The sequence below is a fragment of the Trichosurus vulpecula genome, chromosome 2 (assembly GCF_011100635.1).
Source record: "Trichosurus vulpecula isolate mTriVul1 chromosome 2, mTriVul1.pri, whole genome shotgun sequence".
Classification (NCBI taxonomy): domain Eukaryota; kingdom Metazoa; phylum Chordata; class Mammalia; order Diprotodontia; family Phalangeridae; genus Trichosurus; species Trichosurus vulpecula.
The window spans coordinates 38,379,065-38,393,909 of NC_050574.1; the positions used below are offsets into that span (position 1 = coordinate 38,379,065).

At 49.2% G+C, this 14,845-nt stretch overlaps 1 protein-coding gene across 1 annotated transcript in view; it reads left to right on the top strand.

Moving 5' to 3' along the window:
* ZC3H4 (zinc finger CCCH-type containing 4) overlaps window positions 1–14,845 on the top strand; it is a 54,880-nt gene that overhangs the window by 15,563 nt on the left and 24,472 nt on the right. Inside the window, exons 4-14 of the mRNA XM_036743663.1 lie at window positions 1,591–1,813; window positions 2,215–2,366; window positions 2,764–2,860; window positions 2,947–3,086; window positions 3,463–3,573; window positions 3,915–4,026; window positions 4,501–4,610; window positions 9,942–10,306; window positions 10,491–10,894; window positions 12,338–12,589; window positions 13,481–14,735. Coding sequence (XP_036599558.1) covers window positions 1,591–1,813; window positions 2,215–2,366; window positions 2,764–2,860; window positions 2,947–3,086; window positions 3,463–3,573; window positions 3,915–4,026; window positions 4,501–4,610; window positions 9,942–10,306; window positions 10,491–10,894; window positions 12,338–12,589; window positions 13,481–14,735 — 3,221 coding nt within the window. The remainder of the gene's footprint in view (window positions 1–1,590; window positions 1,814–2,214; window positions 2,367–2,763; window positions 2,861–2,946; window positions 3,087–3,462; window positions 3,574–3,914; window positions 4,027–4,500; window positions 4,611–9,941; window positions 10,307–10,490; window positions 10,895–12,337; window positions 12,590–13,480; window positions 14,736–14,845) is intronic.

Sequence of the window (14,845 nt, forward strand, 5' to 3'; positions counted from 1 at the left end):
GAACCTAGTTAGAAATTTGTTATGTATCAGAAGTGAAATCCCCACTCCATCATGTTATCTTTGAATTTGGCGTAAATTTAAATTACTTTTGGATTGGTTTTTTCTCCTTAGAAAAGGAATTCCCTTACCTCCCCTCTTCTAACCCCAAACCCAGTCAAATAGCTTTTTGAGAAAAAGTAGATGTCTCACCATTCTAGTGTTCTGGAAATGGGTCACGAGATGAGGTTTTGGCCTTCCAGTGTGGTGTAGTAGAAAGAGCGCTAAATTAGTTGTCTGAGTTAAAATCCCAGTTGTGACCCAGAAGCCAGGCAGGCCCCTCCACTGAGCACTGGCCTAATGAAGATGAAGGCGGTGATGAACACTCATCCAGGCCGTTAAGGCTGGCCGAGCCCTTTCTATACAGCGTCTCCTTTCACCTGGGTTTAGGAAGACTTGAGTGCAGCTATTGGTACTGCCATGAGCTACATGACTATGGACAAGCCCTTAATTACTATGAGCTTTTGTACAACCAGGATAACAACATTTGAAGCACCCTTCTCATAGGGTTGTTGCAGGGCAGAGACTAGGTAATGCATGTAGAAAAAATGTATATAGAAATTCTATAAAATGGAGGTAAGCTTATTTTTTGTCCTGCCTGTTTCACAAAGGCTTTGTTAGGCACTTCCATTGAGAGTAGGGGGTTGATTCCTTGGCCATCTTTTCCTATCCTAATTTGGGATGTTGGCAGCTTTTTATCAAAATGCTTGAGGGAAAGGTTTTCCCCCAGTTTTTCTTCCCACCTTTCTTTGTATATATTTTTTAATTGTATAAAAGCCTTTTCTTTTTTGTATCATCAAATTAATCTTTCATCTCTTATAATTTACCCTCAGGTACAACTTGCTAAGAACTTATCTCCTCTCCAGAGTTGAGATAACAACCCTATATCCTCTTATTTTTTTATATTTTTGTGTTTGTTTTTATATTTATACTTGTTCCTTTTGGAATTTATTGTGGCATATGGTGTGCAAGGCTTTGTAAATGGGGGAAACTTGTTGTAAAGAGGAAGTTAAGCCCATGAAAGATTCTGTAGTTACTCATGCTGGTATTTTGGAGTTAGACATGGGTTTTTTTTTTAATGTAGTCACTTTCAGATGCACATTGTCTTTTTCTTACTCCCTTCCTTCCCTTCATTGAGAAAGCAAGAAAAACCAAATCCCTCTTAGAGATTCCCACATTGGCCAAGTCCCTAAGAAGACCTCTTTTGGCTTCCTGAGTCCATCTTCTCTCTGTTGAGGGGGGAGGGGTATTGCTTGGTCCTTGTGCAGCTCCAAGTTCCTAATAGACTTGAAGCATGTAATTCCAGAGGGTGGCACATGTTTCAGGTTTCGGGTCCCAGCCATGCACTAGCCACTTGGCTGGACCCTTACCTGAGTGCCTCAGGGGCCATGGGGGCTGTCAGTGGGACGAGCCCAAGGCCGGGCTGGAAGGCCCTCGTTGTAGGCTGGCCCTGCCTGTCAGACACCAGTGGCCCCTGCAGCTCTGTGACAACATGGTTACAGTAAATGGGCCAGGCTTCTTCAGCTCATTTTTCTGTGTCTTTGGGTCTTCTAGTCTCACCAGCAGTATCCTTCATCCCACAACGCCCCTTTGTCAAAGAAGGGCTACTCAAAAATGGAGAGCAAGAATTACAGTATGTACGATGACTATGAGAATGAGCAGTATGGGGAGTACGAAGGGGAAGAGGAGGAGGACCTCGGCAAAGAAGAGTATGATGACTTCACCAAAGAGCTGAACCAGTATAGAAGGGCCAAGGAAGGCAGCAGCCGAGGGCGAGGTAAGCCGTTCCAGAGTATCACCGTCCAGCTCTGCCCTTCCAGTGTAGACCAGGGATCCCCCACAAGTTACTTCTCCTCCCCCTGAGAAGCTGCCAAAGGTAATGGGCCTGCGGCCCAGCACTGTGTGGCCTCGCTTTCTCTTTTTGCTCCAGGGAGGAGTGCAAGGAAGGTGGGGATGCTTGCGTGGGGCTGACTTCTTTCCCATATTGCCTAACCCTCCCATGCACCTGCACATTGGGCCATCTCTTGGAACAAAGAATTAAAAAGGAGGATAGCCATTCAGAGAGGCTAGGCACACATCAGCTAAGTCTGCCACTGTGCAGAGCTCCACATCCCTAGCCTTTCTTGTGCTGGATTCCGATTCTGCTCATATCACACAATTTAATCAATCATCTTGCAGGAGCCAGAGTCAGAGGGAGAGGCTACAGAGGCCGAGGAGGACGTGGAGGATCAAGAGGGAGAGGGATGGGTCGAGGAAACCGGGGAAGAGGCAGAGGCTCCATGGGAGACCATCCGGAAGAGGAGGAAGACTTCTATGAGGAGGAAATGGAAGTACGCATTGCTTTTCCTCTGTCATTATGTTTGTGTGTCTGGTGTGTCTTTAGTGGAGAACCCAAGTGCCCCTTCCACCTCCAACACTCTCTAGTGCTGTGGTTCTAATGTAGAGGGTCTAGAGAGCACACAAACCCACAGCTTTTCTGTGTCACATTTAATCTGAAACTAACTTGTTTGCATCTTAGACATTATGCACTGTTTAAAAAAGGAGTTGGGGTATGGAGATAATGGGAAGGTTCAGCCTGTGGTTTGTGTATAGAGAAAAAGAGAAAGCACCTGATCCTGGGTGTCATTGTGGGGGGCGATGCTGGATGTGGGCGGCCTCTGGGGTGTGGCCGTGGCTGCTGGAGAGGACACAGGTGATGGGCAAATGTCTCATCCTTCTGAATTCTAGTTTGGAGAGAATGAGGAGCTGATGGGTGAGGAGGACTATGATGAGTACTCCAAAGACCTGAACCAGTACCGCCGGCCGAAGGATGGCCGAGGGCGAGGTACGTGGGGGTGCCTGGGCGGGGGTCATCCGCTCGTTAGTGGCTGGTGTCAGGTGGAGGAAACACCTTGTCCTTGTCTCCCGCAGGTTTGAGTCGGGGCCGAGGCCGAGGCCCGAGAGGCAGAGGCAAGGGGATGGGACGAGGCCGAGGCCGAGGTGGGAGCAGGGGAGGCATGAACAAAGGAGGAATGAACGACGAGGAAGAGTTCTACGATGAGGACATGGGAGTGAGTGGGCTTCGAGGGGGTTCCTGGGGGGACCCCTGGGGACCTCGAGTTTGCTAGTGAGAACGGCAGGTGCTGGCCCTTGCGCTCTGCCCCGAGGGTGACCTGCTGCCTCTGCACCTTGTGTGGATGGAGTCACACTTAGAATGTTCCCTCTCCTTTCTGCTGAGGGGTTTCCCAGCTACCTTAGTGACACTTTGGTACGTCCGGGAAGTTCACTTGGAATGAGCTCTTGGGAGCCCAGTCCTAGCATGAAGCTTTCTCAGGTGTGGGTAGAGCAAGCCCCGGGAGGGGCCAGGGCCCGCTTGCTCCTTTTTGTCCCAGGGTAGCCTCCCCTTGTAGCCTCACCTCCCTGCTGACCTCCTTCTGGCTCTGACAGGACGGTGGTGGTGGCAGCTATCGGAGGAACGACCATGACAAGCCCCACCAGCAGTCAGACAAGAAGGGGAAGGTCATCTGCAAATACTTTGTGGAAGGCCGATGCACATGGGTAAGTGAGGACCCTTCCAGCAGGATGGGGTTGGGGGCTGGTGGGGTCAGGCCACACCCAGAGCTATTGGTGCCCTTCTTGGGAAGCTGAGCACAGACCTTGGATGAGACCACACACAGCTTCCTTCCCTTGCACGCCTCTGTCCCTAGACCTTGTGTCTTCTAATGTTGGCATTGGTGGGCCTTGAGGTGATAACTATGTTGCTTTTAATCTTGGCCACAGGCCTCCTGAATGAAGGAACCTTTGGGAGCAGGTGGGCCTAGGGTGGAGGGCAGGTGGTGGGCCAGGTCAACCCTCATGCTGCTCATGCAGGGGTGCTGACCTTCTGTGTCCTTTTGCAGGGAGAACATTGCAATTTTAGCCATGATATTGAGCTGCCGAAGAAGCGCGAGCTATGCAAGTTCTACATCACAGGCTTTTGTGCCAGAGCGGAGAACTGCCCGTACATGCATGATATCCTTTGACCTCTGGTTGTTAGGGGCTGTGCCCCTCCTGAGGCCCCGGGCTTTGATAATGCCTGGAAGGAGAGCTTGCTCTACTCGCCCCTCTTGTTCTTGACCAATTTTCCAAGACCTGGTCTCACACTTCTGAGTGGGGGAGGGATGGATGGACGGTGCCTGAGGCCCCATGGTCTGGCTCTCCTGAGGCCAGGAGGCAACCCCAGTGTGTGCTCCTCTTTCTTGGGAATGATCGTTGGTGCTTCCCCATGCAATTCTCTGCTAGGTGGCCTCTGAATCGCTAGGCAGCTGGACTGAGGCAGCCCCTCAGGTGGGCACAGGGTAGCTCATTGGACAGGCAGCCTGCAGAGAGACCCTTTCCTTCTCTGTCCCACCGTATCCTCCTCTGAGAAAGGTGGCTCTCAAGCCAGCCCCCCTGCCTGCCCTTCCTGCTCTGACATCAGAGGACTTTGCCTTGACCTCTGCAAACGTGATTTTCCTTGTAAGCTCTTTCATACAACTGGAAACTGTATCAATGGTGACGACTGCATGTTCTCCCATGACCCCCTCACTGAAGAGACAAGGGAGCTTTTGGACAAGGTAAACATGAGGCGGGACTGACTTTGGAGGCTGGCCAGCTAAGAAACCAGGCCGACTCTGTGGTCTAGAAACAGACCCTTTGATGTCCCATTGTTGGAATTGGCAGCGTGCAGTGTAGGTGGTGCTGCGATGACTTGTTTTAGAGGATGGGGTGGCTGGGGTGGGGAGTCAAGCTGTAAACATTTATTAAGCACCTCCTTTGTGCTATGCACTCTGCTAAGAAAGGTCAACGTCTCTGCTCTCAAGGAGCTCACAGTCTAATGGGGAAGACACCAGGCTGACAGCTAGGGACAAACAAGATTGACATGAGATAAATTAACAGAGGGAGGGCATTAGCAATAAGGGGGAACGGGAGTGGGAGTGGCTTTCTAGAGATGAAGGGGTTGGAGCTGGGACTGGAAGGAAGCCAGAAATAGGAGGAGGGAGAGCTTTCTGGGCCTGGGGGACGGCTAGAGAGAATGGTTCTCAGTTTGGCCTTCCAAGCCCTTCCCAACCTGCCCACTGCATCCTCTGCCATCCAGTGACCCTGGCCTTTTCTCTCCATCCACTGGAGTTTATTGAATTGGAGGAATGATGCAGTCAGATCTCATCTTTGGAAAGGTCATTTTGACAGCCGAGCGGAGGGAGGACCGGAGGCAGGGACACCAGTTAGTTGGGGAAGAGGTGAAATGGTGACGAATCAAAATCAATTTAGAATTAGCCATTGAAAAGGACCGGAAACTAGCAATTTTGTGCAGAATATGGAGCTGTAAGGAGGGCACAAGCAGGTCTCTGCTGATCTCCCCAGCGCCTAGGGCAGTCTCCTCTGTGCTTGTCTTATGGATGCTCTAGTAGGGCACCTGGGGGCAGGGACTGTCTGCTTTTCCTTTGTATCCCTAGCACTTGGCATGGTGCCTGGCAAAGGGTTAACAGTGAATATGTGTAAAAGATCAAGTCTTTCCTGTCTTCAGCCTCTTTCTTGGGTGTGTTTTAGTAGTAAAGAGAAACATCTTTGGAAGTGGAACTTGAGAGTTCTCGTGGAAAGGTATTGTTCTCTGACCTAGTCAGAACCAGCTCCTCACCTTTATCAACACGATGTAAACTATCCTTTCTCCAGATCAGGCCTGCACAGCTTGTTATGTATCCTTCAGTGCCTCCAGTAGGAGGTGTTTCATCAGGGTGGAGCCTCTAGCCACCTACTGTGTGACCAGGAGACAAACAGTGACAGTCCCAGCTCCTCGGAGCAGGATTTGACAGAGTAGTTATCCTCTAGTGATCTTCCATCTTACAAAAATCCGCAGTCCCTGTTCCAGACCCAAAGTAAATTTGACAAGTGGGGTGGATCTTGTCTTTTTACTGCAGGAGTACAGAGTCAATCCCTTTCATCCTAGGTTCACATGCTGGTTAAGGAAAAAATTAAACTTTATTAGAAAAATGCCTTGCTCCATTAGGAAACTCAACCAAATAGAATCTTTAAAGTCAATTGGTAGATCCTCAAAGTAGGATAATCTTCAAAGGGGAAAAAAATAGGAAATTTACTTATTTTTATTTATTTTGTTAAATACTTCCCAATTACATATAGAAAGATCTAACAATCATTTTTTTAATCTTTTGAGTTGCAAATTCTTTCCTTTACCTTCCTTCCCTTCCCCCTCCTTAAAAGGCAAGCAGTTTGATATTGATTTTACCTCTGAAGTCATTTGCAAAAGAAACACAAATGAAATAAAACAATAAAAATAAAGAGTTAAAAAAAGTATGCTTCAATTTATATTCAGAGTTCCATCAGTTCTCTCCCTGGCATCTTTCATCATGGGTCTTTTGGAATTTAAAAGGAAATTTAAATTCAAAAGAAGGTAACTGGGAGGCAAGCCATTCATGCCTGAACTAGAAAAGGTTAGCCTTCTCAAATCAAGACCAACACTGGCCTGCTCTATTTGCAGAAACACTGCATGGGTCTCCCTGCTTCCATGCCTTTGTTCACATCATTCCCTTTTTTCCTGGGATCCTCCTCCCTGTGTGTGTTTGTCTACAGAAGCCCTCCTTTCTTCGAAGGGCCCTCTCAGAGGCCACCACTATTAAATCTGCTACTGGGCTCCAGTTCTGCTTCACCATTTGGTTATTGGGGATTTCCCTTTAGATCCGGCATGTCTGAAACAGAACTCATTGCTTTTCTCCCCATATTCTTCCATCTTCTGAACTTCTCTCTTTCTGACCAGGGCCATCGCCATCCTTGAGTCACCCAAACTCACAACCTCAGAATCATTCCATGTCCTTTACTCTTCCCTTGCCTGTCATATACAAAAAGATTTCAGATCTTGTCATTTAAAAAAAAGTTAAATTCATTTTTAAATTAAAAATCTATTTTCTATCCCTTCTATCTCCCCTCCCCATTGGGAAAAAGAAAAGAAAAAATGAACCCTTGTAACAAGTAGGAAGTCAAAACAAATTCTTAAATTGGCCATGTCCAAAAAATAAACGTCTCAGTGTATACCCTGTATCTATCACCTCCCTTCCAAGAGGTGGGTAGCATTCTTCATCATGGGTCCTCTGGAGTTGTGGTTGGTCATTGCATCAGTTTAGAGTTTTTAAGTCTTTCCAAGTTGTCTTTACAACTGTTGTTATTATATAAATTGTTCTCTTGGTCCTACTCGCTTCATTCTGTATCAGTTGATATAAATCTTCCCAGGTTCCTTTGAAACTATCCGTTTCATTGTGTCTTATGGTATAAAAAAAATTACATTCATATGTTCCAGTTTGCTCAGCCATTCTCCAGTTGATGAATACCCTTTAGTTTCCAGTTCTGTAACATTATTTAAAAAGCAAAAGCAAAACCACCTACTATAAGTATTTTTGTCCACATCTGTCCTTTTCTTTTTCCTTTGTGGTGCTGTTGGGTCACAGGGTATGCATAGTTCAGTAATTTTGGGGGCGTTATTTTCCAGAATGGCTGTACCAGTTCACACTTCCACCAGCCCTGGGATAGTGGGGCAGCATTCTCCCCATCCATACTGTCGTCCAGGGCGTGGCTTTGGGTTCACTTTGATACTACTCACATATGGAGTGAGCTCATTGAAGCCATAGGAAAAAGTAGGATTAATGTTCTTGTTCTTCTATAGCTCCCCCAACATTTGTCGTTTTCTTTTTGTCGTCTTTGTCAATTTGATGGATGTGAGGAAGAACTGTAGAGTTGCTTTAATTCAAGTTTCTCTAGTTTGTGATCTGGAGCATTTTTTCGAAAAAATTTGTCTATAAGTAGGATGGGTTTCTTCCTTAGAAAAATACGTATTCCTGTTCTTTGACTATTTATCGATTAGGGAATGGCTGTTATAAATTTGAGTCATTTCCCTGTTTATCTTACTAAAGAGACCTTTATCAGAGAAACTTACTGCAAAGATTTGTTTTGTGGTTCCCTGCTTCCCTTCTAATTTTAGCTATGTTGGTTTTGTTTGTGCAAAACTTTTAAATTTTACATAGTATTATCCATTTCCTATTTTTTGTGATCTTTTCCATCCTTATTTTGGTCATTAGCTCCTTTCTTATCCATGGATCTGAAAGGTAATTTCTTATGTCATTTTTATGCTGTCACCCTTTATTGCTAAGTTAGGTACCTATTTGGAGCTTATCTTGGTATGTGGTGTGAGATGTTGGTTTACACCTAGTTTCTGCCAGATTGCTTTTAGTTTTTGCAACAGTTTTTTTCTCAAATAATAAGTTCTTTGTACCCTAGTAGCTGGAATCTTTGGGTTTAAAACATTAGGACACTAGGTTTGTTTGCTTCTGTATGGTCTGTACCAATTATAAATAATAATAACAATTTATCATCATTATTACATGAATTATGTGGAAGAATATATGATAAATCATATAATAAGTTACAATTATCATCATATAATTCTAATTACATGATCATGATGATTATTATTAATCAGACATTAGGCCTCTAGGTTTGTTTGCTTCTGTATGTTCTGTACCTAATCTGTTCTAGTGATAGACTTTTTGGTTTTTTAGGCAATACTTAATTGTTTTGGTGGTTACTGTTTTGTAGTCTATTTGATATCACTAGGGTCCCTTTCCTTCCCACGTTAATTACTTCCCTTGAGTTTCTTGACTTTTTGTTCCTCTCGATGACTTTTGTTATCACTTTTTCAAGTTATTGAATTCTTTGGTTGTTTGATGGGCACAGCACTAAGTAAATTAATTAGTTAACATTCTCACTTTTATTGTATTGGCTCAGTCTACCCTTGAACAATGAATATTTTCCCAGTTATTTGCCTTTATTTCTGTAAAGACATTCTGTAGTTGTATTCATATAGTTCTAGTGGGACTCTTGGCAGGTAGACTTGTAAGTATTTGCTGTATTTCAAATTTATTTTAAATGCAATTTTCTCTCCCAGTCTCTTCCTCTTTGGTTTTCATCGTAATTTACAGAAATGCTAATGATTTATGTGGAATTATTTTATCTCTTGTAACTTTGCTGAAGGGATCCTTTCGAACCTCATGCTTCTGCCTCCACAGCCCATCAGCCAGCCATCCCTTTCAGACCCCTGTCAACTTCTTGCCTGAACTACTCCTGTAGCCTCCTAACTGGGCTTCCTGTGTCACATGTCTCTCCTTATTTCCTAACTCCTCTCCTTCAAGCTGCTAGTACTTTCCACCCCCCCAAAAAAGTATTTAGTGTTTCCTGTGTGTATATTTCGTGTTCACTTATGGGGGTATGTGTTGTTTCCCAAGGTAGAAGGCAGGGACAATTTAGTTTTGTCTTTATATCCCCCTTAGCACTGAATAGTGCCTGGCACCCAGCAGGGACTTAGTCACTACTGCTTGGTGGACCACTCCAGCCAGAGAAGATCTCCAGAGAATGGTTTGGCAAGAGGGGAGAGGCGGAGAAAGAGAAGTAGGAGCCACAGACCAACCTGGCCTTAAAGGCCAAGCAAAGGCACACCACTCTGTCACTGAAGGGTTTTAGCTAGGAAGGACTGATGAAGAGGGCCTGGGTGGAGCCTGGCACAGGTGAGGCCCTGGCTTCTCTCCAGCTTCCCAGTCTGACCCTTAGGAGACTGCTTTCTGGGGTCCTGGGGCACTGGTCAGGTTGGTGCAAGGTGCTCCCCTTAGTTTTGTCTGGTGGCTCTTTATTCACTTAGCATGGCTTTCATTTCTCCACAGTTTTGGTCTTTTGTTCCCTAAGGGAGGGCAAATGTCTCTCATATCAGAGTGAATTCTTCACTACCATGGTGTCTTGACTAGGTTAGGTTTCACCTCAAGAAAATCATTAGCTGCTGCCACCTCTGCCTTTCCCCAGGCATTTGCCCTTCAGTTCTACCCTCATGCCTGATTTCCATCTTTCCTTGTTAGATGTTGGCAGATGATGCAGAAGCAGGTGCAGAAGATGAGAAGGAAGTGGAAGAATTAAAAAAGCAAGGCATCAATCCTCTACCCAAGCCTCCGCCAGGAGTCGGCCTCTTGCCCACCCCACCACGACCCCCTGTCCCCCCAGCTCCGACGTCTCCCAATGGCAGGCCCATGCCTGGAGGCCCCCCACCCCCGCCCCCGCCCCCGCCTCCTGGCCCCCCCCAGATGCCTATGCCCATGCCATCGCATGAGCCCCTCTCTCCCCAGCAGCTTCAGCAGCAGCAGGACATGTACAACAAGAAGATCCCATCACTCTTTGAGATTGTTGTTCGGCCCACAGGGCAGCTGGCTGAGAAGCTGGGGGTGAGGTGAGTGCTGAGCTGGAGGTGGGCTGTTGGGGAAGTGGGAGCTCTGGGTGGAGGGCACAGCCTGGGACCTTGGCCTCCTTGACACCACTCACAAGCCACATGAACTTCTTGACTCCAGAGAGAGAGGAGTAGAATGACATAGGAAGTTAGTAGAATCAAAATCCCATTTTGTGTTTTCTTTTAGACACCCTGCTCCACCTCCCCCCAGATTCCCTGGGCCTGGGGGGCCTCCTGGGCCAATGGGGCCTGGGCCTAACATGGGACCCCCGGGGCCGATGCCAGGACCAATGCATCCTGACATGCATCCCGACATGCATCCCGACATGCACCCGGACATGCACCCCGACATGCACCCCGATATGCACCCGGACATGCACCCCGATATGCACCCGGACATGCCAATGGGTCCTGGGATGAATCCTGGCCCCCCCATGGGTCCCGGGGGCCCACCAATGATGCCCTTTGGTCCTGGAGACTCCCCACATTCCGGAATGATGCCCCCTGTTCCACCAGCCCAGAACTTCTATGAAAATTTTTACCAGCAGCAGGAGGGCATGGAGATGGACCCTGGACTGATGGGGGAGGCAGGTACGTGCTTTTCTGGGATGGGGGTTGGCAGCTGGGCTCTGGGGAAACCCGCAAGGGAGGATTCCATTTGGTTTGAATCATTGGGAAGGGAGACTTTCTGGCTTTAAAATCTTAACATCTACTAACAAACGCAAGAAGAGCCGAGAGGTGATTGCACACTGGGGCCTTTGCCTTGCGTGTGTCTGTTACAGTTCTTATAGTAACTTCTCTAAGATAATAACGGCCTTTTTCTGTGCGTTGATTCAGGTTTGTGCCTGTTGTAGGCTGCAGGCTTGGGGCTTTGCTTTCTTTTCTCTTCCTCGCCATTTCTCCATGGAAAGCTTTCTTGTCTGCTCAGTGTTAACACACACGCTGGCTGCTTGGCTCCGAGGCTGCTGCAGGTTTTATCTGTGGATGGCGCCTCTCGCCTTTCCTTCAGCAAAGGATCGAGGATTTAGTTAATTCACTCCCCTGAAGTGAACTGGCTTAGCACACATGTCACGGGTGGTGTGGCTGAACTTAGGAGGACGGCAGCCACCTCCAAACAACAGGCATCTAGTCTGTTTTCTTAAAAACAGCCTGCTCATTCTCAACACTTTCCTTGTACAACATAGAGATAGAATTCTTGGAGCAAAACAAGCATGTATATATGAAGTTCTACTGTGTCAGTCTTAAATGTGAAATATGTATTATTTTTAACAAACCCAAATCAATTAGTGAGTATTCATTATGTGCATACCGGCTGCCTGGCCCTGTGCTTGGTCCTGGGGTTAGAGGCAGCAGTGTTAATGAGGTCCCTTAGAAGTAACCCAGCCATTACTGTCTTACTTTCTTTTTCCAGTTTATTCCATGAGTAGAAAAGAACCTGCTTTTACAATTCCCAAATGATTTCTCAATTTAGAGTGAATCCCAAAGGAAGAAAACACTCCTCTGCATGCAGAGGAGAAAGCTCTTTATATGAATGCCTGGGTATGCTCTCACTAGGCAGTATCTGGATATAGCTGCTTAAGGCACTCCTTCCACCTTGCTGGTGGGACTCTTCCTAGAGCTGTTAGCATCCATCTGTCCTTCCCTTAGCTCCAAGCAGTCCGGGCTGCTCCCCCCTGCTGTAACCTGTCTTGGACAGTCAGAGTTAGGGGGATGCTCTTCCTACGGACACCTTGCAGTCTGACCCTCTCTTCTCCCTTTCTGCCATTAAAGAATGTACATGGGCTTCTCCTAAAGCTGCATGAGGGAGCAGACTCTGGTCAAGAGTAGGGGAAGAAAGAGCCCACTTGTTGTATCTCCTTGGAAATTCATGGGTTGGGAATCCATGGGCAGGAATGGCATTGGAGTTGAAGCTGACTTCCTCAAGGTGTCCTTCAGTGGGTCTGTGGTCTCACTAGTGAGGGTACTCCCTCGAGGAATGCAACTCCTGACTGCCTCCCAAAGATTAATAATTCGCCCCATGGTTATTCCCCCCAGCAGAGGACTATGGACATTATGAGGAGATGGAAGGCGAGGCAGGAGAGCACCTTTTCCCAGAGCAGCCCCTGGAGCCTGATGGCTTCCTCGAAGCAGGGCCCCCTGGGAGACAGCAGCCCGCCACCAGTGTCCCTGACTTCCTCCCCTCTGCCCAGAGGGCCTTATACCTGCGCATCCAGCAGAAGCAGCAGGAAGAAGAAAGGGCAAGGAGGCTAGCTGAGAGCAGCAAGCAGGAGCGAGAGAATGAGGAAGGCAAGTGTGTTTGTGCCTCAGGGCTCCGGCCGAGGGTCCTGGGCCAGAGGGAGGTTGCTTGAGAAGCGCACCTTCACTGTGGTCACTGTGGCGTGGCTGGACCCAGCGTCCTGCAGTCTGTGGATGGGGGCAGAGACTTAGGACCCCGGCCGGGGAGAGAGCCTTATGCATTATCAGGTGCTTTCACACAGATCGTACAGTGGACAGTTGAGTCATAGCACCCGATGCCCTAAGATTGGTGAAGGCTAAAGTATGATTTAGGGTCCAAAGAGGTCTTGAAGGATGCCCGAGTGATAGAGACAGACATTTGGGTTCTTACCGTTGCACAGTCACCTGTCATTGGGCACATCTACCCTCTGAGGCCGACTCACAGCTGAGCAGGGAGCCCTGACGCTGATGTCGGGGTGGGTGAGGGGGGAGAGGGAGAGATGGGCCTTTGTGGGCGCAGGTTAGATGGCAGCAGGGTGGAGCCCTGCTCTTGGGCGGTAGCCCTTGGCTGTTTACAGAGTGCCTTCCTTTCACCTTCACCTGAGCAAGTCTTCCCAAGACCCTTTCACAGTCCAAGGCAGGTTGTGGCGAGTGAGAGCTGGGCCTGTAGCCCGACTTCTCAGGCCAAGGCTCTCTCTGCTCCTACACCCTCATTTTGAGTAGCAGAGGAATGAGTTTTAATTACAGTTTCAAGAGTAGATGCCCATGAGACAGGCTGAAGGCTTTGGATACCTACTTCCCCTTGACTTCATGGACTGCACGGACCTTATTCTGCTGCCTGGCATTTGTTACCTCTGCAAGGGGGAGGGTAGTCATCATAGGGACTTGCACATTGGCTGAAATGCAAATGTAAAGGGGGGAGTCAGCGACACCCACTTGTTGATATCTGTCTTTCTCTCACAGGTGACACAGGCAACTGGTACTCTAGCGATGAGGATGATGGAGGAAGCAGTGTCACCTCCATCCTCAAAACCCTGCGGCAGCAGACCTCGAGTCGCCCCCCAGCACCCAGCGGGGAGTTAGGTGGCAGCAATGTGGGGTCCCTGCCAGCAGTGGGTGATCCCCGCCTCCAGAAGGGCCCTGCTGCTGGGGGCAGACCTGCTGACCCGCGCCTCGCCAGGGACCCAAGGCTCTCTCGTCACACTGATGCTCCTGGCCCTTCGGGCTCTGGGGATTCAGGGCCCTCAGACCCCCGACTGGCTCGCTCCATTCCCACTTCCAAGCCTGACGGACTCCATCCAAGCCCAGCATGTACCAGTGGTGGGAAGGGGTCTGGGCCCCCAGAAGAAGAAGAAGGGGAGAGGGCTCTGAGGGAAAAGGCAGTGACCATTCCTCTGGATGCCCTGCCAGGGACCCCCTTGCGGGATCCTAGGTTGCAGCTACAGCAGTTCAGCCACATCAAGAAGGATGTGACCCTGAATAAGCCCAGCTTTGCTCGCACTGTGCTTTGGAACCCTGAGGACCTCATCCCACTACCTGTCCCCAAACAAGACTCTGCAACCTCTCTTCCTGCTGCCCTGCAGTCTTTGCCTGCCCTTGATCCCCGCCTCCACCGGCCCTCTGCCGCCGGGCCCTCAGATCCCCGGCAGCGTGGGGCAGCCCCCTCAGACCCCAACTCCACTCCCACTGCCTCTGCTGCCAACCTGCCGGATTTTGAGTTGCTCTCTCGAATCCTCAAGACCGTCAATGCTTCCAGCCCCTCGGCACCCAGTCCGAGCGATAAGCCCAGTGACCCCCGAGTGCGCAAAGCCCCTGCCGACCCCCGGTTGCAAAAATCCGGGGATGTCGCCTCGTCCCGTGCCACTAAGCCCAGCACTTCTGAGGTAGCTGGGCCACCCCCTGCTTCCTCTGGCGAGGCCTCACCTCCAGCTATCGCCCCTTATGACCCGCGGGTCCTGGCAGCTGGGGGGGTCAGCCAAGGTGGTGGGAGTGGGCAGAGCAACGTGCTCAGCGGCATCAGTCTCTATGACCCGAGGACTCCGAACTCTGGCAGCAAAGTGGCCGAGCCAGCCCCTGAAGGGGGTGCTCAGCCCAAGGGTCCTGACGGCAATGGCAAAAGCTCAGCGGCCAAGGCCAAAGAGCCTCCGTTCATCCGCAAGTCAGCCTTGGAACAGCCGGAGGTGGGCAAGGCGGGCCCGGAGCCCACGGCCACGGACAGGTACAACAGTTATAATCGGCCGCGCCCCAAGGCAGCCCCGACCCCTGCCACCGCCCCCTCAGCCACTCCCTCTCAGGAGGGAGCCCCCCAGCCCGGCCTCCACAACTTGC